The following is a 23,897-nucleotide window of genomic DNA, read 5'->3' as shown; positions in this document are numbered from 1 at the left end:
GGGGGGGGGGGGGTCAGGGGTCAGCACTTCCGTTCAGAGGGGGGGGGGCGTGGGGGGGATACGCGCAACACGTGACGGCGGAATCACAACACGGAGGCGAGGTTACACAACAACAACAACAAACAACAACATCCACAGCGTTACGTATTAGCTACTTACCGCTAGTTATTAATATTAACAAGACGGCTACGGTGGCCGATAGCACAGTCTCAGGAGGAAGACGCGCGCGACGAAAGATGTCCAGTTGACAATTGGCGGGCGTGACGAGGAGGAGGAGAGGAGAGGGGAGGAATTGAACGTTGACTGGACATTTGTGGGGGAGAGAAGAGCTTCATAGCTCATCGGATTCCTCCAGAATTGAGAGGAGGGGAACGGCTGATAGGGAAACGCGAGTGGGGCGGGGTGGGTGGACGGCTTCCAAGAAGAGAGACGAGAGGGGTTAGACGAAGAAAGGGGGGCCATGACAGGATCACTTAAGTGGATGGTCAACGAGGTGAGGAGGAGGTGAGGAAGAGAGAGCGAGATTCGAGGAGGTACACGGAGACCACACGGACCCCAGACGGACCCCACACGGACCGGCCTGGCGGTGAGAGAGGGAGGCAGCGAGGAAGCGAGGCGGGACCTCTCCCTGCCGGCCGGAGTTGACCCCCTCGGTTCGACCCCCTCGGCTCGACCCGGGGTCAAGTCCATGGACGCGTTGACCCTGCTGGGAGTCTACTCGGGGGGCTGCGTCCTGCTGGTGCTGCTCGTGTTGAGCGGACGAGGCCGGGGCTGGCTGGACGCGGTGAGTGGGGACCACATGGGGCATCACCACCCACGTCCCACCCCCCCCCTCTTCAATGTCCCGGCAGATGCCTTGGGGTTGGCCATAGCTGCCTCGACTCTACAAGCAGCTATTTGGAAAGGTGGACGAGCTCTGTGATTGTCCACCAAACGCGATATGTCGGGTGAACGCCACGATGCTCCCCTCGGATTTCAAAGTCGTTCCCATTCAATCGCAGCACAGCGACGAAAAGCCATTGATCACGTCAATCGCTGTCAACAATAACAACCGCGATCAGATCGATACAACTCACCACCGCTCGCCACCACTATCACTCCACCCCAACCGCGACCTCCGCTACTAATTCAGTAGTTTCTCGCAGTTGCTTGACATTGGCCCCCGTGTTGAGTCTCCAACAATAGCTACTTGACATCCCCACACCACCTCACGATCCGAACGCCCACGCGCAAAATGTTCATCGTCTGTACGTGCCGCATGTATAACTTCTTTCGCGCCGTACGTAGCCTTGCCACGCTAATCGGAGGCGCGGGGTAAGGACATCAACCTGAGCACAAAGAGCAGTTCGAACGAAACCGAGGTTTCAATCTAGACGATTTAAAAGTGCATGCAGCTCCGGTGGATTTTTCTCGTATCGGAAGGAAGAGCGTTCCAGACGGCCGCAGCGAGTGATGAGAAGCGGTGCTGAGCCATTATGCCGATTTGCAGTTCCATTCACGCGCCTGGCAATGTGCTCTATCGGCTTATGTCGTTTATTGTGAAATTTCGGTCACAGTTCCTATGATTCTAGATTTGAAGCTTTCGTGACTGCAAGGATTCATACTCTTAGGTTTTTTTTCGGTAAAGTCACGTAGGCCAATCGAGATCATTGTTGGATGGGCGAATGAGTGGCGAGTGAATTAATGACTTAAGGTGAGTTGGTGAATGATTTAGACTGAGATTATAAACGACTAGGGGAATGAACAAATGTGCCGGGTGAATTCAAAGGTGAGTGAATGAAATCAGTGACTTTACCGAAAAAACCTAAGAGTAAGTTCCTATGATCACTGTTACATTGCTTTTATGGCTTTAATTTGGTGATTTCGAAAAGTTTTTTGGTTTGGCCATGTTTGTTTGGTGTAGTACGGAGTTAGACTGATGGCCTTAATCTAAGTTGTCTTGTGGTTGTTGTTGTTTCAGTTGCGTCCCACTGGGATTTTTGCACACAGCGTTGGTGTACAGTGCTTTTTCAGGAATATTTTGCTGTCTTTTCCTGGATTTTCTGTTTGCACATAGTCATATGGTCACTTTAAGATGTTTTCTCGTTAATTTTTTAGTTTTTTGTTTGTTGCGGTTGCACCCGATTCAAGAGCCAAATGGCTCACAGGCTAAACCAAATAAATGAAATGAAAAAATTAAAATGAAATGGCATGTCTCGGGTGAGATCTTCACGCGTGCTGTTTTGCAGGCGTCTCGATGCGTCCCCACGCCTCTGAACTCCGCGGTGACAAAGGTCATCGACCACCTCTTCAACCGCAGGTAACCGCGATGACCATCGCAGGGGTCGGTGTAAGGAGAGGACAGTTGTGGTGTGTGGAGATGCGGAGAGTCAATCACCCACCAAAGACAAAGATCCCCCCGTGCAGCCTTATCAGATTTTTGGGGCAAGTGCTTCTGTTAGCAAGCACCTATGAAGGCCGGGAAGGCGCACGAGGGGGGGTAGGTGGCCAACACCACGTCCGGCCACCTTTGTTTCCCTGGCGATAATGTTTACACACCACACCAGGTACTCATTTGAGGCTGAGTCGAGCTAGGGGAGGTCCAGGACCGGTTCAGATAATCGTCACTGGTGTTGACTGTAAGTGGGAATCGAACCCGTGTCGCAAGTGTCGTAGCGCAGCGTAGCGCTAACCACTGCCGCTCGCCACAAATCATCCACCGTTATCGTTACCACCAACACTGGCGCAATCCTCGCGCAGGTAACCATTTGACTTTTCCTCCCGTGTTATTTGGCAATATGAGGCACTGACAAGAATAAAAGTGTACGGCCTTTATTTAGACAACCCCCGTGATCAAATCACCCGGGATGCTGCCGATCTCGTCATATCTCAGAAGCTAGCAGAGTTGTGCCTGGATGGTGAGTGCTTGGACGGGTGACCATCACGCGCAAGTGGTGTCACTGGACAGTGGGTACACGTGTTGGGCAGGAGAGGGCAGTGCAGTAAAAGACAATGTTCTGTACGGTACTTGGAATTTTTCGCAAAGCTTCGCAAACCGACACAGGCTTGTCCTGTTGGACTGTTACCATACATCCCCTACGGTGGCGTGGGGAGGCCCTTATTCAGCAGTGGATTGACATAAGGGCTGTACGAGGTGAACCGCTGCATGCCTGTGAAGCCGTGGTGGATCTGGCCGTGTGCTTGATTTGCTGCCCGTGTGGATGGAGGCGAGCGCAGGTCGTGGTTCTTCGTGTGGCTGCACGCGGCCCTGGAGGCGGCCGTGGGGCTCGAGTACTGGCTGGAGGTGGCCGGGCTGTGCCACCAGCTGGCGCTGCCCTCCGGTGCCATCGCTGCCCCGTACGCACTTCTCTGCCTCCACGCCTGCTTCTTCTACCTGTGCTGCACGCGCGACCCGGGTCCGTGTGCGCGTCCGTGTGCCACGTCCGTTTCGCTGACGCGGGGGTTTTTTAATTTAATGCGATGACCTTTAACAATACTGAGCTTCGACGGCCCTGGTCCTCTCGTATCAAGCACGGTAGCATCGATCGCATCACTCGGTTATTGACAGTCTCATAGGAAACTGGGCAGTTATACACAGAGCAAGGCTGTTCATCTGGTGTCCCACAGGCCACATCTGGCCACTGAGGGATACAGATTAATGGGAAGAAACATTCACAAGTGGTCATATGTGTGTATGTTAAACTTGTGTCGCACCATACGTAGCCAACCGTGCTTATTGGAGGTGTGGGGGGACGACAAACTAAACACAAAAAGCAGTTCTAAAGAAATGTTTTATAAATCTAAATTTAAAAGTGCATAGCTCCAGCGGCTTCCTAATATATGCACACTGTTCACCCCTTTTGTCCACTGCTGGATGAGGGCCTCCCCAGGCCATGCAGGTGATTAGGGTATTTTGACCGTAATTCGCCACGCTTGTTAGTGCAGGTTGGGGAAGGCAGGAAGTATGGTACAGCCCAACAATTGCTTTTGCTGCAATGCCCTCCTGTGAGGTTTGAGATGAGAGAGAGCTGTGGACAATAAATACAGATTAGTGAGATAAGGTGAGCTAAAACGGGAGGTGAGAAACCTGGAGACAAGGTACACATTAGTGTTCACTGTGTACGGATGTCATGACGTCACGACGCCGAGTGACGTCATAGCGTCTGTGCCAATGGCATATGATATAAAATGATCCGCCAGCGCACGCCGGTTTATTATGCAGCCTACTTGGAAAATGTGGTTGAGGAACCCTGCCCTGATGCATCAGTCACTGTGTACTCCAGTGTGGCATGTAACGATTAGATGTGCATGCCGGTTCACAGTTTGTTGCTTTGTGTGTGTAATTGGCGTCATTTGCTTCTCCAGGCACAATCACTCAACACAACCACGCCAAGCTGAGAGCCGTTTACCCGTACGATGGAAGGCTCTTTCTTCAGGGCCGCGTCTGCCGCACTTGTCTTTTTGAAAAGCCGGCGCGATCCAAGCACTGCCGTGAGTAGGCGACCGCATCTCACCAGCCTCCTGTCAATCTACTGCTGGGTGAAGACCTTCCCGCGGGGGTTGTGAGACCATAACATCGCCAGGCGGTTCAGCGTGGGTCAGTGAAGAAGCGGGGGCTCTTGACCGAATCAGTTATCACTCACCACAGATGTTAGTGGTGACTGGGAATCGACGTCAGATTTGTAGGTTTATAGCCCAGTGATCTCACCACTGCACCACCACTTCCACTGCAGTGGTAATAAGTGAACACGTAGATTAGTTTTTGCAACGTAGACCATTTCTTTTTTGTAACTATTCATTTCAAATTTGAAAATGTTCCTCATTTTTGTACTGCTCTGTAGTGGATGGCACACTCTGCAATCAACTCATTGAGTTCAATTCTCGTCCACTTTTAACATCAGTGGTGAGTAACATCTAAACTGTTTCTTCCACTCTCTCCCCTTCACCAACACTCACTGACCACATTAGCGAAGTGTGGTCAGATTAACCCCCACGACCCATGCGGCATGTATAGGCACTCGTCCAGCGGTAAGATCGACCAAAGGGCTGGTGCATGTGTTAACGCTGAACTTTAATCGCATCTTTGGGACACGAAGCCACAGCAACGCAAGACCCTCTGCTGCCCTCCCAGGTGTCTGTGACCGCTGCGTGCACCGCTTTGACCACCACTGCGTGTGGGTGAATGGCTGCGTGGGCGCGGGGAACCTGCCCCTCTTCCTCGGCTACCTCCTGTCGCTGACGGCGGCGGCCTCCTGCATGGCGGCGGTGATGGTGGCCGCGCTGCACCGGGCCGCCGTGCTCTCCGGCCTCGTCCAGGAAGGCTCCGTCGGGGGCCTGCACGGCGAGATGCCGTCGCTGCCCATCACCGACATCGTTCAGGTGCGCTCGCAGCATCCCCATAGTTCCTCATTTTACGTTGTTTGTCCTTGTGCCCAATGTAATCCCCATTGTGCCATCGGTGTCATGTCATGGGATGAAGAATCCATTAGAATCTCTTGAGAAGCAGTGCCACCTCTGTTCTAAAAAAATGGCACCACAAGCGTATTCTAGAGAACTACCTTTGTGGTCCACACGGTTGAGGGCAGCACTTTCCCACCTGCCCTGCTACTGATAGTATGCTTGGGCAGCTGTGAGGCTCTTTGAACTCGAACCCAGCATTTTAATGGTACCAGCTCAGCACCCTGAGCCAATATTCAGTGGGCCTCTTTACTCACACTATGGACACGTGGTGTATATGCTCTGCAAAGAGCTCTTGTCACATGGCAACCCAGATGTATTATTTGGGAACCCTGTTTCTGTACAGTTGCTGTTCCTCAGCTTTCCAAGGCTGGTCTTCACCCTCGGCTTCCTGATCATCATCTCCGTGCTGCTTGGGGGCTTCACGGCGTTTCACCTTTACCTGCTGCTCATCAACCGCACCGCCAACGAGTGGCACCTGGCGCGAGGCTGCCCCTCTGCAGCACGGCCGCCCCCCTCCGCCGCCGCTGGAGACGTCCGCGGTGGCGGAGCTGCGAGCACAAAATCCCAGCCTGGCGGAGCACCGACTCCAGATGTGGAACGTTCACGGTCGGACTCTGAACCAGGGCGAGACTCTAAAGCTAAACGACGGATCGTTCGACGGCAGCGCAGGGCTCAGCTGGCAGGTCCTGCAGGAGTTCCCGCAGGAGGTTATGAGGATCTGCTCCTGGACGATCGAACGAACTTCTACTCCAAGGGGTGGATGCGCAACATTTCAGAGGCGCTGTGGTCTCACGTTTGAGCTGCTAATAGCGTGATGCCTCTGCCTGTTACACAGCGAGTGTCTTGAACAGTTGTTACGTCCAACCGTGGTTCTTATTTTGCTCACGAACAGTTGTGCGTCATCCGGCAGAACGGCAATGTTGATGAGCGCAAGGTTATTTAAAACCATCGCATATGAAAACATTACCGCTTTGCAAAAAATGCACCTCAAAAATAAAAACGAATTTAACAGTGTTATTTTTCACGTGGCTTTTGCACAAACATAGTACCATGCTGCTTGGTGTCTGGGATAGTTGTGCTGCTGCTACTATTTAGTGTGGTACGCGGTAGCGCCTCTAGTGCCTACAGGATTCATGTGACCCCATTGCACATCGCGTATATTATTTGAAACGTTAATTCTTACACGCAATTCGAGTCATGTATCGTGAGCTTGAGAATCGATTGATTCATCGTTACACCCTGAACCAGCGGTGGCCAACCGGCGTTTCCCAAGCTGCATGCGGCTCTTTAATCCATCACATGCTGCTCTATCAAAGGGGTATAACGTAAGAACGTACTTTCACAGTAGCAAATAATAATGAATTTCTACCATGCTGTGCTGAAAACTATCAATATACACACACTTAGATGTGCGCTTGGCTCTTTTCACAACTCGTGGGTACTTTTTGGTCTGTGACAGGTTGGCCACCCCTGCCCTAAACGCGGTCTGCGTTGCCGTCTTGACGATTGCTGTTTATCGTAAGATTTCCCTTCAAATCCTGGCGCCCTCACCATTGCGACTAAATGTCGCAGACGTCACGATTGTTATATTTTAACAAAAATTACGTAATGAAGTTGAGCAGACGTGAAGATCGGAACGGTTACTCTGAGCTTAATCGATAGCTTCATCGATAAATCTTTGCACCATACGACCCATCCCTCATCACCAACCTCACCGTTTGTCTTCCTGGATTTGACCTGCCATGTAGGTCACGGGCCCTGCCCAGCAGGTTCCCTTCCGTCCAGGGTCCGTGTGCAGCCAACCACCGCACCTGGAGCCAACGTGGCCACAGCCCTCTCGGTGGATGTGTCCAGCGACAAGCCCCGAGCCGACTCACCGATGGTCTCGGGGGCCCCCTGCCTCCGTCTACGCCGCTGATTTAGCGGCTGTCACCCAGTTACGCAAGAAGGGCACACGTTAGTCATCATAATAACTGAGGCCTCTTCATCATAATAAGTTGATGTTCGTGTACTTCTTGCAACGCATAGGCTATTGTATGGCAGCTGTGCTTGTGCCTTTGTAATCTTTACAGAACGCCTCGATTACTGCAGAACTGTCTGATGGTGATGTGACGAATCCCAGACTGAGCGTCGGGCGAGTTCCACGTACAATGTGTGCAATGGAGTTCTTGAACGTCGAGGATCGCGTGTTGGGTTTACTCGATCCATGGACCGCTGGAACGGGCACTCGGGTCACGCGAGCGAGTGAATCTGCACGCTGCAAGCGGAGCGGCTACAGTGCGCGCGTCTCTTCTCGGTCGGAAACCGGACTCGGGTGAACGGCCTCCCAATGCCGCGGTGGAATTCAAACCCGGGGAGCGCCCTTTTAGCGGCGCGTGGGGGGGGAGGGGGAGATGCATGAAATCACATGGCTCGCCAACAAAAAAAAATAATGCACAAATGAGTGTCATTGTGACGGGCGGAGAGGACTCCGCCGGTCGCCCTGCGCCCGTCTCGCACAATGGGGGGCCCTGTGTCGTGAGCGGGTACGCAGGGGCCACGGCGCTGACAGACGGTAATTGCAGACTGCCGGTGCTGCCGAGAGAGAGGGGGGGTAATGGTTCCTGGGATGAGCCGTGGACAACACCCGTTGTTGAAATGGATGTCACCTAAGCCGTAAACGGCACGCGCAACCGCTGCGGCCGCCATGGCGCTGCGTCGTTCCCTTCGGACGAATCGCCATGGAACGCGTCCGATTTTTTTGTCAGAGCTGGGAAGTTAAAAGCGGCATGTTGAGCCTGGTTTGGTGCTTAGCATGGTCTGGCCACCGTGCACAGAAGGTGTTGTAGGCTGGTGCAGGCTGTGTTCCCAGCAGAGGGCAATGCAGCAGCAGCAGCACCCGTTGCGATGCACGATGCTTCGAGGTCTCTATGCTCCCTGTCTTCAACCCGCACCGGGCAGCGTGGTGAAATATGGTTAAAATAACCCCGACTACCTGATTGGCGCGGGATGGCCCTCATCCATGCGGAGTTGCATGCTTGGAAACGGCAGCGAGAGACAGTGGCGCACACATTGATCAGAGAACTAAGTCGGGGCAGGACACGGCGGCTGGAAGCGATGATGGTCGCTGGTCGTGACAGAATAGCGGGCAAAGGAGAAGAACACGCGAGTGAGACCGAGCAATGAAATCATCTCGTCTTCAGGTGCTAGATGGATGGTTTCATCTTGCGATCACGAGAGGAGATGGCACTGGGCCGGAGAGACCTCGTTCAGCAGTGGCTCGATCGTGGGTGATCATGATGACTACAGTCCACAGCTTTTGTTAAGTTCAAGTGAAGGAAAGTGGCTCCGACTTGTCGAGGTGAAATTCGTGGTGGGGCAGAGGGAGAGGGGCTAGAGAGAGAGTATAGTAAGCCCCCCACCGCACCCCGATTTGCAAATTGTTGTTGGAGACAATAGCCACGTCTGCCCCCCTCCTCCCCTACTACCCCTTGTGTGTGATCACCCTGGGCTCGCCGCCAGCTACACCTCTCAATGTGCCTGGCTCTAGGCAGTCAGCAGGAGTGCGGAGGCGATGGCGTGGTGGGGGGGGGGGGGGGGCACGGACGTGGTGGGGGGTTAGAGTGGGGGGGGACCTCCCACGGGGAGATGGAACAGCGATCGCCCCTCGGACGGTAGAAGGCGCTGCTCTGGGGGGGGGGGGGGGGGTCGTGTCCACGTGTGCGCAATGTTTCCCGCAGTCCCGTGCCCAGAGCTGGGACTGCAGCACGAGGCGCGGTGACACCACGTGACGCAGGGGTCGCTGCGCGCCCGACCCTGAGCTCAGTCCGTGCCGATCCGAGACTGCGGGACGCTCCGTGGGCAGCAGGAGGGCAGCAGGAGGGCAGCAGCAGCGGCAGCGGAGGGCAGCGACTGTCCCCCACCCAGCCCCCCCCCCCCCGCGGGGCATGGGAGGATGAAGAGCGCTGAGCGGCCCGGATTCATCCCAGGAGCGATGTTGGACGCGCGGCCAGAACTGCGGAGAGACCCCGAGGCGCACGTGAGAGATCCTCGTCGTCTTTACCAAACTTCCTGTCGTGCTGCAAATTGTCGACGCTTGCAAATCTTCTAGGTCCAGAAAAATGTTAAACATTTGTTCTGCGATACTGCGGTGGCAATGGCGCACATGTGCAAATGCACATGGTCCATTTTTCGTAGATTATAATCCGAAAATTAAGAAGGGCAATTGCCCAAAACGTCGCCTGATATATATTAGTTTACCCTAAAGGCGGTCTTCTTGGCAAATGCGATCAGCTGTTGTTATTTGTTCTCGTGTCGCGCGCACTCCGTGTTCACCAAACTACTACTCACGCAGAGCGCCAATTCACGTACGCTAATTATCGCGGGGCGAGATGGAGGATGTAACTGCATCCGCAGTTGACTTTGATGATGATGATGATTCTCACGATAATATAGATTAAGCTGCTGCTGTTGATAACAGTGACTTGATGACAACGTGACAGTGATCATGCTCATGATGTCGCCACATTACCTTGCTGCTCTCGTCAAGGAGGATGAACCATCACGTAACTCCGGTCATCATCGCAGCCGCAGCGGCTTGTGGCTGACCATCGAACAAAGGCGGCGGTCACCGCATCGCGAACTTTCAGATGCGATTCTGCGGCCGTCTGGAACGCTCTTCCTTGCGATATTAGGAAGCCACTGGAGCTATGCACTTTTAAATCATCTAGATTTAAAACTCATTTTTTTAGAACTGATTTTTGTGTTTAGTCTGTTGTCCTTCCCCCGCATCTCCGATTATCCCGGTTGGCTACGTACGGTGCGAAAGAAGTTCAACACACGTACTTACAATGCTGCACGTGATGTATTTGATAGTAACGATGAACATTGACAGTGATTGGTATTGCTGATGATTCCGCTGCTGGTGCTCCTGTTGAGCATAACGATGATGATTTTAATCATGTTGCCGCTGGTGATGGTGAAGATGATAAACGAGACTGATCGTAACTGATGATGCCGCTGCTACCGCTGCTAATGATGACAAATTGTCGCTGATAAGTGATGATGGGTGCTGCTGCTGCTGATGATGATGATGGGTGCTGCCGCTGCTGATAATGATGGGTGCTGCCGCTGCTGATGATGATGATGACAAATTATCGCCGATAACACTGTGTAACAACAAAAAATTGTTCCGGGTAGTAAGTGTCATTTCCTAATTGCTTATGCCTCAAAAGTACAGAAAATGGCTCTTATTACCCACAAACTTTGCGTTTGTGACCAGGACAGTGATATTTTGAAATTTACCTATTTTCAATGAGAAAACGTGGTGTGCATTTGTGTCTTTCGTTCACATAAAGTCCTGGTCACAAAAAGAAAGTTTGTGGGGAATAATAGACATTTAAAAAAAATACTTTTTAGGCATATGCAATTAAAAATAACACTTAGTACCCAGGAACAAAAATTGTGTTACATTGTGTAATCGCAATGATTGATGCTGCCACCGCTGCTGCTGATGACGATCCTGATCCTGCTGCTGCTGATATTGTTCCGCGCGCTTGCCCCGGGTAGGGCACAGACCCCCTTTGCTCGCGCTGCTGCGGAGTGGGGGCAGCCGCCTCCCTGGGGGGGCTGCCTGCTCGCTGCGGGAGTTCCCGGTGTGGTCTCCACGCGCTCGGGGGGGCGGCTGCCCTTGGCCTCCTCCTCCTCGCGGCGTGTCTCGGATTCCTGTCGCTACTCGGGCCGCGACGCGGGGAGCCCGTGGAGGTGAGCGCGCGTGGGATATTAACCCCCCCCCCCACGCGCCCACCACCTTAGACATTGAGTGAAACATGAGATGTTAGCCCAGTGTTCTTCACTAATTTTAGAGGTGGGGGGGGGGGGGCAATTTCGCCGATAAGATATCATCAGTGTGAGGGCAGCCAAACATTTGAAACCATTGGGGGGTTGACAGCAGCACAATGATGATGATGGTGGTGATGGTGGTGGTGGGGTGTTTTCACATTTGTGTCTTATCGGGGGCCGGACGTCAGGGGCCGCTCTGAAGGCCACCAGGGGCTGCCAGTGGCCTGCGGCCCTTGCAATGAAGAACGCGGCCTTAGCCCTTTGCTCATAATTTCTGTCCACGAGGGGCTGGTGGTCAGAGCCAATTGGAGGGATAATGCAAACAGTAAATATTCATTCTAGATTTGAAGCTTTCGTGACTGCAAGGATTAATATTCTTAGGTTGTTTCGGTAAAGTCACGTAGGTAAAACATTAAAATTAATAAAATAAAAATCACGACGTTTCGGAGGCAACACAAGCTTCCGTCTTCAGGTGCTGTGACGGTTCCACCTGAATACGGAAGCTTGTGTTGCCTCCGAAACGTCGTGATTTTTATTTTATTTTACTTTTATTAATTTTAATGTTTTACCTAAGTGACTTTACCGAAAAAACCTAAGAATAGTAAATATTCAACCCCGAAACTATGTTATTATTTTACCAGGTAAGGCCCACTGAGCTATATAGCTGCTTTGTTAAAAAAAAGCTACCTGGCTATCACAAATGATAGTTATTGTGTGGACATTTATATCAGCCAAATACTCTAAACGCGTGATGTTGATTCTAGATGTAGGGGGGGGGGGGGAAACCGGAGGACTCGGAGAAAAATCCACGCGACCACGGGGAGAGAGAGCCATACAAACTCCAAATACACATTCGTGTAAACAATTGCATTGTTTTAATGCACCACTGGTGTATTTTCTGTTATGAAGGTCCATTGGCTGAAACGTCGCCTATTACATATATATTTTTTCCCTTTAAAGGCCAGCTTTATTGACGAACGTGTTGAGTTGTGTTTTTTTAAATTGTACTCGTGTACCACTGCACCACAGCAGCATCGCCAGACAATGGACTAACTTAGCAGTAAAGCGGCGCCCAACGTGAGAACGGTTGAGAAGCCGCCTACTCCCAGATGCGTGCGCGGGGCTAGTGGCCGGGTGGGCGTGGTTATGTAAAAGTAGGCGGAGCAGACGGAGGGGGGGGGGCTGCCAGCTCACCACGTGTTCTGGCTGAGCCTGCGAGAAATGTGGTACAAGTGATAGCGTGAGCAAGAAGTCGGGGGTGGGGGTCTGTCCCAATTGGCAGGTAATTATTGGTGCTCAACGTATATTTGTTCGTTACGTGGAATGTTTACTTTGAGCCGGAGCTGGTCGCCCTTCAAGAGTACGCAATGAATGCCAAGGTGGCGAGATGTTATCTCTTGTATTCATTAAATGAAGCATCTCTTGTCACTGTCCAGCAATAGTCTGCAAGCATTGATGGGCTCCATTTGCCCTGATAGCGTTTCTCCATTGTGTCAATGTCCTGGTTAAATCGCTCGTCGCTCACTGAACCGCAATTGATAGCTTGAAAGCTTTAGCGCGGGGCCCTTGAAAGTGCGGGGCCCGTAGCATATGCTACTTTTACTACTAGGATAATCCGGCACTGGGTGTACCGTCTTCCTCCCACTTGTGGAGTTTAACCGAGGGTGTGGATAGCATGGATGCCAGCCCACTGGGTGCACCCCTCCCCCACCCCTCACTGCTCGCATGTCTCGGAATCTTTCAAAATCAGAATCTTTATTTATACTGGAGGAATCCGATGAGCTATAAAGCTCTCTTTCACAGATGTCCAGTAAATGTCACAGATCTCCAGGAGATGTCACAGATCTCAAGTAGATGTCACAGATCTCCAGTAGATGTCACAGATATCCAGTCGATGTCACAGATCTCCAGGAGATGTCACAGATCTCCAATAGATGTCCAGAGATCTCAAGTAGATGTCACAGATCTCAAGTAGATGTCAGAGATCTCCAGTAGATGTCACAGATGTCCAGTAGATGTCAGAGATCTCCAGTAGATGTCACAGATCTCCAGTAGATGTCACAGATCTCCAGGAGATGTCACAGATCTCCAATAGATGTCACAGATCTCAAGTAGATGTCACAGATATCCAGTAGATGTCCAGAGATCTCCAGTAGATGTCACAGATCTCAAGTAGATGTCAGAGATCTCCAGTAGATGTCACAGATCTCCAGGAGATGTCACAGATCTCCAGGTGATGTCACAGATCTCCAGTAGATGTCACAGATCTCAAGTAGATGTCAGAGATCTCCAGTAGATGTCACAGATCTCCAGGAGATGTCACAGAACTCCAGTCGATGTCAGAGATCTCCAGTAGATGTCACAGATCCCCAGTAGATGTCACAGATCTCCAGTAGATGTCACAGATCTCCAGTAGATGTCACAGATCTCCAGTAGATGTCACAGATCTCCAGTAGATGTCACAGATCTCCAGTAGATGTCACAGATCTCAAGTAGATGTCAGAGATCTCCAGTAGATGTCACAGATCTCCAGGAGATGTCACAGATCCCCAGTAGATGTCACAGATCTCCAGTAGATGTCACAGATCTCCAGTAGATGTCACAGATATCTAGTAGATGTCACAGATCCCCAGTAGATGTCACAGATGTCCAGGAGATGTCACAGATCTCCAGGAGATGTCACAGATCTCCAGGTGATGTCACAGATCTCCAGTAGATGTCACAGATCTCCAGTAGATGTCACAGATCTCCAGTAGATGTCACAGATCTCCAGTAGATGTCACAGATCTCAAGTAGATGTCAGAGATCTCCAGTAGATGTCACAGATCTCCAGGAGATGTCACAGATCCCCAGTAGATGTCACAGATGTCCAGGAGATGTCACAGATCTCCAGTAGATGTCACAGATCTCCAATAGATGTCAGAGATCTCAAGTAGATGTCACAGATCTCAAGTCGATGTCACAGATCTCAAGTAGATGTCAGAGATCTCAAGTAGATGTCACAGATCTCCAGTAGATGTCACAGATCCCCAGTAGACGTCACAGATGTCCAGGAGATGTCACAGATCTCCAGTAGATGTCACAGATATCCAGTAGATGTCACAGATCTCCAGGAGATGTCACAGATCTCCAATAGATGTCCAGAGATCTCAAGTAGATGTCACAGATCTCAAGTCGATGTCACAGATCTCAAGTAGATGTCAGAGATCTCAAGTAGATGTCACAGATCTCCAGTAGATGTCGCAGATCTCAAGTAGATGTCACAAATCTCTAGTAGATGTCACAGATCTCCAATAGATGTCAGAGATCTCAAGTAAATTGCACAGATCTCCAGTAGATGTCACAGATCTCAAGTAGATGTCAGAGATCTCAAATAGATGTCACAGATCTCCAGTAGATGTCACAGATCTCAAGTAGATGTCACAGATCTCCAGGAGATGTCAGAGATCTCAAGTAAATTGCACAGATCTCCAGTCGATGTCACAGATATCCAGTCAATGTCACAGATGTCCAGCCGTCTCCCCCGCAGGTGGCGCTCTTCCTGGTGTTTGAGGACACGCGGGGCCGGGACGTGAACGAGACGATCGTGGTCAGGAGGGACGAGGAGGTCGTGACCTTCCACACGCTCGGGTCCGCCGAGCAGTCTCATTGCGCACTCTACGACTACCACAACGTGAGCTCACACCGTGCAACGGGGCAAGTGGGGGGCTCTGCCCCCCCCCCCCCCACACCGCACTCCCCTCTCAATTAATGCATTTTGGGCAGCCTTCATGAGGATATTTCATCTACGAATCATGAGTATATGTGGAATCCGCACTAGTTTTTTTTGCACAAAGGCTATCAGGAAGGCGCTGTGTTTCACTTCTTTGCAGTAGGGGGGGGGGTCTATGATCGCCACGTGTTCTCCAAATCAATAAAGCAAGAAAGTTGAGGGTGGTCTTTCCACTTGTGAAGAATTTAGACCACAAAACCCCTTTGGCTCCTGGATTTCTGACCGGGACATTTTACGTTCACTGGGAAAGCAGAAGACGCGAAGCAGTCACAGCTCACACACCCTCGCATGATTAACCAGGGTGGCCGTGGCTCTCGCACCACGAACCTCTGTGCCACGCGGCAAATGCGCTAACGGCTCGGTCATGTCCCATCCAGCAGTGGATTGATCATGACCTATAATAATTATAATGACGACAGATCGAACAACAACAAAAACTCATGAACATGTCCCGACTCACCAAACATCCCAATCTAGACCGAAACCTCGTGGAAAAAGGCCTTTACGCCTTTCTTGGTCAGCAAATGTCATCATTCTATTACAACGCAATTATTCATGGGATGTGGAGTGGGGGGGCTGGATGAGATGAGCGCCCCTCACCCCGCACCTCCCCTGAGTGGGGGGGGGGGGGGGTTTAGACCCGGCCGGGTGTCTGTGCTCGTCCGCGCGTGTCGCGCACTGAGTGAGGCTGAATATTCCCTTTCCCCTAAGTGACAGCCGCACAAATAGGGCCGCGCATTCGCTGCGAGGCGACGCCACTGTCACCATCTCGCGTTCCAGCGGCGGGGAGCGTGGGGGTAGGATTACCCCCCCACCCACCCACTACCCACCGGCCCTCAACCTCCCGCTTCCCCGTAGCAACGCGAAACTCGAGCCGGACCGAGCCACTGTGGGAACGGCTCGCATCGACCCGCACCACGAGTCCCATTCCACGCGCTCCGACAAATTGGTTACATCGACTCCACCACGCACGGTGGGGCTGGGGAGTCTAGGAACATTGGAGAACCCCCCCCCTGGGAGCTCAGCAGGGTCTCTGGGACGGTGACCCCCCCCACCCCCCTTCCTTCCGCCCCGAGTCTCAGGCCGAGCGGCTCAGCTCCATCGCGAGCCGGACATGCACCTGCCCCCCAGGTGCACGTCCGTTCGTGTCTTTAAGCGTTGTGGAGCGGTTGTGTAGCGGTCAGCGCGCTGCGCTACGAACCTGGCGACCCGAGTTCGATTCTCGCTCATGGCCAACGCCAGTGACGATTACCTGCACAGGTCCTGGGCCTCCCCTAGGTCGACTAAGCCTCAAATTAGTACCTGGTGCGGTGTGTAAACATCGCCACTGGGGAGAGAAAAGCGATCGGGAGTGGTGCTGACCACCCATCCCCTCGTGTGCCGTGCCGACCTGCTCGCTAACAGTCTGTCAAGGCTATACGGGGTGGGCGGGGGGGAGATCTTTGTCTTTGATTCTGAGCGGCTGGTCTCACGTGTCTGTCTCCGTGTTCCCCGTGGGACAGGGTCTCGTGTGGGTGCGTCCGGCCTCACGTCGCGTCTGTCTACTCAGGCGCATGAGCCGCCCCGAGAAGCGCCATGTGGCGTCCGTACTGCGCGGGGCCGGCCGCGGTGGTCAGGTGCGGCGCTACGCTGAGCCCCCCAACCCCTGACCCCTGACCCCGAACCTGACCCCTGAGCCGGGAGGGAAAGGGATTTGATTTTTATGCTAGGCTAAACGGACAGCGTCGTGACCCCACGGCCGCTTGGCGACTTCACGGGTCACAGGTTAATCAGTGGAGTTGATGCACCGTGGTTACTGGGCCTGGTTACTGCATATAACCAACGTAATATCAGCATCAGAATCTTCATTTGGACTGGATGAATCCGATGAAGCTCTTTTTCGACAGATGTCCAACAAAGTTTTTTTTTTTTTAATATCAAACGGTCATGGTGAATTCTAGATTTGAAGTTTTCTTGACTGCAAAGATCCATACTCTTTGGTTCTTTCGGTAAAGTCAGTATGGTCACGGTGAACGTGTCGCGGCCCCGTGTCCCCCAGGTGAGGATCTCCCGGAACGCCACGCGCTTCCCCCGCGAGATTCTGCTCATCCGCGCCTCTCGACCCACGCCCCTGCCGGGGCACGCAGCCGTGCCCGCGCTCTGCCACTCCACGCCCGTGCTGTGGGCGGCGAGATCCACAGGTCAACAATCAGCATCATCAGCAACAGCAGCAGCATGGTCATCATCAGCAGCATCACCATGAACGACGCAATACGAAACAAAAATTATTATCATCATCATCATCAACAACAACAGGGGTAAATCAATCTCACAGGTCAATCGCCATTATCCTCACAATGGGTTCAACATCATCAGCAGCATCAGCAGAATAATCGGCCTCATTAGCATCATCAGCAGCATCATCACGGATCAATCGTCATCACCATTGTGAACATCATCATGGTTTAAACAAGCCATCATCATCATTACTCGCTAAACGTGATAACATTAAAGTCTGTATATGCACTATGAAAAGGGGCGATTATCCGAAACATCGCTTATTATACACACGCATTTATTCCCTTTTCGGGTCGTTTTATTTGACGAATGCGTGTATGGTTTAGCACCCTGCGTAAGAAGGGCGAAAAATCCCTATCCCCCAGCATTCACACTCACCATTGGTGGCGCAGCAGGTGATGGTACAGCAAGGCCGTAGCCATGGAGTCAACATTGGGGGGGACCAAATCTTCCAGGGCGTCCCAACCCAGAAAAATATCTAAATTAGAAAACTCATTTCCTGCCTAGAATATTAAAAAAATTCACTAACGCATGGGATGGACTTTTTTTAACCAAAATGTCGAATAGTGTATTGTATTACATTGCTCTGTTTTAACTTTTTTACCATTTCTTGTTTCATTGTATGTAATGGCAGAGATTAGGGATTAATGAAGTACAACCATAACCACAATCATGTAAACAGATATCTATGCATTGATGTATATGAAGACAAGTCCAGATATTGTGGCCAAGGTATAGCAAATTGTTCTTTTTATTTCCATAGCATACCAATTAATTTTTTATAGCAATATACTGGGGGGGGACATTTTGAGCATATTTGAATATTGGGGGGGGGGGGTGGATGTGCCCCCCCCCCCCAATATATATAATAATTACGGCCTTGTGGTACAGGGACTTCCCGCTCACCCTGCATGGCCGTGCGACGCGTGCTCTCTGTTCCCCATTTAGAGATGGCCACGTGGCGCACCATGTACTTCTGCCTGGACCTGTGCTTCCTCAACAGCCTCTGCGCCTCATTCTGCTTCTACTACCTCCCCGACTGAAGATCCCCCCCCCCCACCCCCGATTGGTGCACCCAAAACGCGGGCAGTCGCCGAAGATTGTTTGGGAAGCTGTTTGGAAGTGGTGGTAAGCGGCAACGTGGCCGTGGGTAGTGCCGGATTAAGCTAGTGCGGGACCTGTACCATTGGTTATAAAGGGGCCCTAAATAAAAAAAAACACGTACATATTAAAAGACATTTTTTACTTGCATAGTAAAGTAATTGTATTTTTTAATTTGCTATACAGACAGATAATACGACAAATCGCTAACCTTAAATACCCAGTCGTGCATAAAAGTTTAAGGCAATATAGTACTATAGCAATAGAGCAAGTGCAGAATCACTGAGCCGGAATTGATAGCTTGAGAATTGATAGCTTGAAAGCATTTAGCGTGGGGCCCTTGAAAGTGCGGGGCCCGTAGCTACATGTGTAGCTACTTTTGCTACAAGGATAATCCGGCACTGGCTGTGGGTGGTTTGAAGAAATGAATTGGTGCGCAGTATCCCCCCCCCCCCATCCCTGGTCCTGTAACGTGAACCGTGATGTGCACGTGTAGATACTGTATCGAGTGGTTGTATTGATAATGAAAAACATCGCTATGGTTATAATATTATGTTGTGTCTGCGTCTTGTGGCTTCTCTAAATGAGGTTTAATTCCTTCTGTTAATGCCTCAAATACAACGCAAACGCGCGCACTTGATGGTGATGATGGATTGGGCGACGATAATGGTTTTAGACGAGGATGCTGTTCATCGGATATATCCGATTAGGATGGATTTGACTGGTGGCAATATTTATTTGGACGATGATCTCGATGGAAGCAATGGGTGAAGATGAGCGTCGACTTGTCCTGTGTCACGCAACCTTGCGACGAGTTAGGCGATGGTCTGGAAACAACGTGCCATACCGAACCAGACGCACGCGGTCCAGACCCTCAATTAGGGCCTCAACAATGCCGCGCGTTGGCTGTGAATCATACGACTGACGATAAGTCACGAGGTGTGACACGTGCAGGTGAGTGCGCACGTGTCGTCAGGTGAGGTTGACGGAGGCTGGAAGATCCCTGCAAATCAAGTGGAGACGCGGCGGCTCTGCCGAGCACCAACTGAGCTTCACTGCTCCCGCCCGATCTCCAACCTGCTGCCGATGATTTTGATGCCGACTTTGCTCGCTCGGGTTTTCGGGAAGCATCCTGTGCTGGCAAGCTTGGCCAATTCCAGACTGAAAACTCATTTTCTTTACAACTTTTGCGTGTGTATAGCTTGTTGTCCTTGGCTACGTACGGTGCGAAAGATACATATAGTTCTATTTAACGGGCGCTTGGTTCTTTGTGTGGGAAGAAACACAAGCCGTACCAGGAGAAGGCCCACTTACACATACGTGGGGTTTAAAAAGCCCCCTTACCGCCCTGCTATCTCCAGACCGCCTTGAAGGCCAGCGCGCTTGAGAGTTTCACAAACTTCCACGCGACCAATCGGCCCTTGCCTCCCAGGCACTGGGTCACGGGCGTGCAGAGCCACAATCATACGCACCGCCACCACCCACACGTTCAATCAGACAAACACGCTTAAATTATCACGGTCATAATCGTTTAATTACCACGAGTGCGCGCTTGAGAATGTTCCACCCACCCCGTGACCGCGCGAGTACAAATGACGAGCACGTGGCATCTTCTTCCCTTTAAATCGACCACCCAGCGAGCAGGAGCCTCTCTCTAGCTCCAGTCCTCGCGGCCCACCACAGCTCGCCCTGGACATTCACAAAGCTCCTTCTGGACAAATGCACATTCGGTCGTTGCACGTTGCACACGCCTGATGATTCGGTACCCGCTTCCTGCACGACGCGTGGCACGTTACACGACGCGTCCCTCCCCCCACCCAACTTCAATTTGATACGTAGCGTGGGGACGCTTATTTACCAACTAGCCTTTTGCCCGTCCAAGGACCGGGTGTCTTTCGGTAAATCTGAAACTTGCGAGCGAAAAGCGGACCGCGACGTGATATGCATTGCATCAATTCGTGTGCAATTTGTACGGCCGCGGTGACACAGACCTATTTCATTTAAAGGTTAGAATCCCTTGTTCATCATGACGTCCTTTTTACTTCGATGTCTCAACAGCGTAACGGAGATCGCGTGACGTGAGGGTTCTGCCTTTGTAGTGAAGTTGACGCCGAGGAGGAGGCGCCTGCCCCCCCATGTGGAGTGACGTCACCTGCCAATTTACCCGAAATCATCCATAAATGTCTGTCCGTCCCGTGCGTGACGTCCACTCCACGAGGCACACACCCCACGTGACGTCACTCCATGAGGCCCACCCCCCCCCTCATTAATATTCATGAGTGGGTGGATTTTAACACTAACGCAGGTCGAACTGAATTCAATAATTTATTACGCAAAGTCGCTTCAAATATGACGTTTCTTTACAGAAAGTGACTGTAAAAAAACAATCTACGCAGCACACTGCTACATCTGTGCGTGACGTCACTGCAAAAGAGCCCCCCCCCCCCTCTTCATGTCCGCGTTAAAATTTGCACGAACGCACTTCCACATGCCGCACCCCTCCCCTCATTAATAATCATGAGCGGGTGACGTCACTCCACATGCCGCACCCCTCATTAATAATCATGAGCGGGTGACGTCACTCCACATGCCGCACCCCTCCACAATAACCATGAGGGGGTGACGTCACTCCACATGCCGCACCCCTCCACAATAACCATGAGGGGGTGACGTCACTCCACATGCCGCACCCCTCCACAATAACCATGAGGGGGTGACGTCACTCCACATGCCGCACCCCTACACAATAACCATGAGGGGGTGACGTCACTCCACATGCCGCACCCCTACACAATAACCATTAGCGGGTGACATCACTCCACATAGGGCAACCCCTCCCTCATTAACAATCATGAGCTGAACAATTTTTCTATCAAATATTTCAGATTTACTGCAATATACAGTAGACCAGTCCTTGGACGGGCATAAAAAAACGAGTTATTATTAAGCTGTCTCTGGTGTGGACCAATCAGTTTTAAAGACAATGCATATACTGTCAGACCATGTTATTTTGTTGTATTTTCACCACAAATATGTGGTTAATGCAGACATGATTCCGTGCCAGAAAGGTGGAAAACCTATCCTTATATTTTGATACTGGCAAAGGAGGTCCCATGATGGGGGGGGGGGGGGGGTGTCCATTTGGAAGACGTCACCTGCTCATGAGTATTAATGAGGTGGGCTGGCCGACGCGGAGTGACGTCACGCGCAGGACACGCAGACATTCTTGGCTCATTATCGTAGTAAATCATCGGGCAAATGCAGCGTGGACATTTGATAAGCCAACGTGCAAAGGCGCGCAGTTGGCGTGGTGGCTTGTGCCATGCCGCGGGAAGACACTGCCCTTGGTGGCTCGTGATGTGCCCACGTAACTAGCGGAAACTATTCAAAACTACCAGAAGGAAAGATAACGCCAAGCATCACGGCGGGTCCAGCGGGGTCAACTTGAGGTGACCCGAGCCAGAATCACGTTTCGGCCACCCTTGGTTAGCACGGGTGGCTACGTACGGTGCAAAAGAAGTTCAAGATACATATAAATGTTATGTGAAGGTAACATTTTTTTCCCCGACAATATCACCCCAGATCAGGCAATCGGTGAAATTGGTACTGTCAATATTCTTATACATATACAACCAATGTCCAGTTCTGATCTTCCTCCGTCTCACCACAGTATAATCAGTTTAGTTTTATAGACGCAATCGTCATTTTAACACGAAGGCTTTCGCAACCAGTATTATTCATAATAATGTTTTTTGTATGTGTCGCAACCCTCCACCACCCGACACGGCCAATCAGTAAAACATGTCACGTTAACAAAACGCCAATTAGTTGCTTCTTCAGCCCACCGTTGTGTTTGAAGAGTGAATCCCCAACATTTGGAATTTGAATGTTTCGCTGGTAATTACATCCAACATCTTCGGACGATTTGCAAGAAGTGAAGTCATCCACCTGCTTCGGTCTTAAATAGTGCGGGATGACGTCATCATTGTTGAACCTCATCAGGTTTCGAAATCAGAGGCGGTGTAGTATTGCAATTATATAATAGATCAGTAATCAGCCAATTAGTATGCGACTCCTCGATAAGGAATTACAATGTGTTGTGTATTACTGAATACTCTTCCAGTCTGTAGCTATCACAGCGGTTGACATTTTTTATTTTTCTCAATTTCGATTAATTCTCTAATTAGTCTTGGCCAGTAATAATTAATTTTGCATAACACTTCGTTATCAAAATCAACTGAATGTCCTTGTTGGCAAGCATGCTCTGCCACTGCTGACAGCTGTTTGAGATAATTTAATGTTCCTTTGGTGTTATTTTAGTCATATGCTGTTGCATCCCGTCTGTCCAATATAGCATTTACCGCATAAGCAATTGATCCGATATACACCTTCTGTTGATCACTTCGGTATTTCATCTTAGTGCAAGACACTAGTTTTTTAAGTTTGTGTAACGTACCAAACCTCACTTTAATGTTTTGCTTTTGCAAAATACGGGCTAATTTGTCAGTAACTCCCGAGATATGGTATTTTAATTGTTTTGATAATCTGATCACTTTTCGATTTAAAGCTTTCGTGACTGCAGAGATTCATCTTCTTGGTTTTTTCGGTAAAGTCACATAGAAGGGAAGTAATAAAGTAATAAAAATAAAACATAATAAAATAATATTTTAGCTTGTTTTATTTTTATTATTTTATTACTTCCCTTCTACGTGATTTTACCGAAAAAACCAAGAAGTGGAATCTGATCACTTTCAGCAATATTGTTGTTCAGTCTTGGTTTGGCATTCAATGCTGTTAATTTGAGCATGATTGTAGCCATTCAGTCGTAGTGCTTCTTGAACATGTTTAATCTCTCCCCTTACACTTTCACCATCTGACACTGTTGTTGCCCAATGTATGAGCGTCTTGATGAGAAAGGATTTCTGTGGTGGGTGATGATGAGAATCTGCATTCAGATAGGCATCAGTGTGCGTTCCCTTTCGGTAGTAGCTGTTATTTTACCATTTTGACCGCGTCCAAGCTAAATATCCAGGATGGGAAGTGTATTGTTCACCTCCATTTCCATGGTGAACTGGATGGCCGGGTTTTGTGCACTGAGATGGATGATTTTAAAATTAATTAAGTCTATCTTTACCATGTGCCCAGACAATCGAAGTGTCATCGACATTTCTAAACCAAAAAGATGGTTTTAATGTACTTGAGGCAAGTGCCCTTGTTTCAAAGTTTTCCATGTACAGATTTGCTATATCAGGAGACAAAGGAGAGCCCATTGCTGCTACTTCCTTTTGTTTAAAGAAGTTACCTCTCCATAAGAAATGTGATATTTAGACAATGGTCAGTTAGTTTTGGAATATCTTCTGGTAAACCTGTCTTCTTTACTAGTGTATCAAGTAATTTAAGTGACTCGTTAACTGGAACCTTAGTGAATAGAGAAATTACATCAAAACTCACCAGAATATCATTAGGGTTACGTTTAATATCTGTAATC

The 23,897-nt window shown here is 50.4% G+C and overlaps 2 protein-coding genes across 2 annotated transcripts; both read left to right on the top strand.

The window, feature by feature from the left end:
• Positions 1–57: 57 nt before the first annotated feature.
• Positions 58–6,453, top strand: ZDHHC4 (zinc finger DHHC-type palmitoyltransferase 4). The gene is made up of 6 exons (XM_061570000.1): positions 58–784; positions 2,229–2,299; positions 3,217–3,395; positions 4,345–4,470; positions 5,111–5,358; positions 5,783–6,453. Exons 1-6 carry the CDS (start codon positions 689–691, stop codon positions 6,236–6,238), a joined length of 1,176 nt encoding a protein of 391 aa, XP_061425984.1. The 5' UTR covers positions 58–688; the 3' UTR covers positions 6,239–6,453.
• Positions 6,454–9,325: 2,872 nt separating this feature from the next.
• On the top strand, positions 9,326–18,915 carry BRICD5 (BRICHOS domain containing 5). The gene is made up of 6 exons (XM_061570008.1): positions 9,326–9,457; positions 10,987–11,181; positions 14,789–14,932; positions 16,534–16,647; positions 17,070–17,211; positions 18,257–18,915. Exons 1-6 carry the CDS (start codon positions 9,374–9,376, stop codon positions 18,349–18,351), a joined length of 774 nt encoding a protein of 257 aa, XP_061425992.1. The 5' UTR covers positions 9,326–9,373; the 3' UTR covers positions 18,352–18,915.
• Positions 18,916–23,897: the final 4,982 nt, after the last annotated feature.

This window comes from Lethenteron reissneri, chromosome 44 (assembly GCF_015708825.2).
Source record: "Lethenteron reissneri isolate LAM-NWPU_2019-01 chromosome 44, ASM1570882v1, whole genome shotgun sequence".
Lineage (NCBI taxonomy): Eukaryota > Metazoa > Chordata > Hyperoartia > Petromyzontiformes > Petromyzontidae > Lethenteron > Lethenteron reissneri.
Note: the sequence above shows the minus strand (reverse complement) of the source record. Positions and strands in the feature narration are given on the sequence as shown.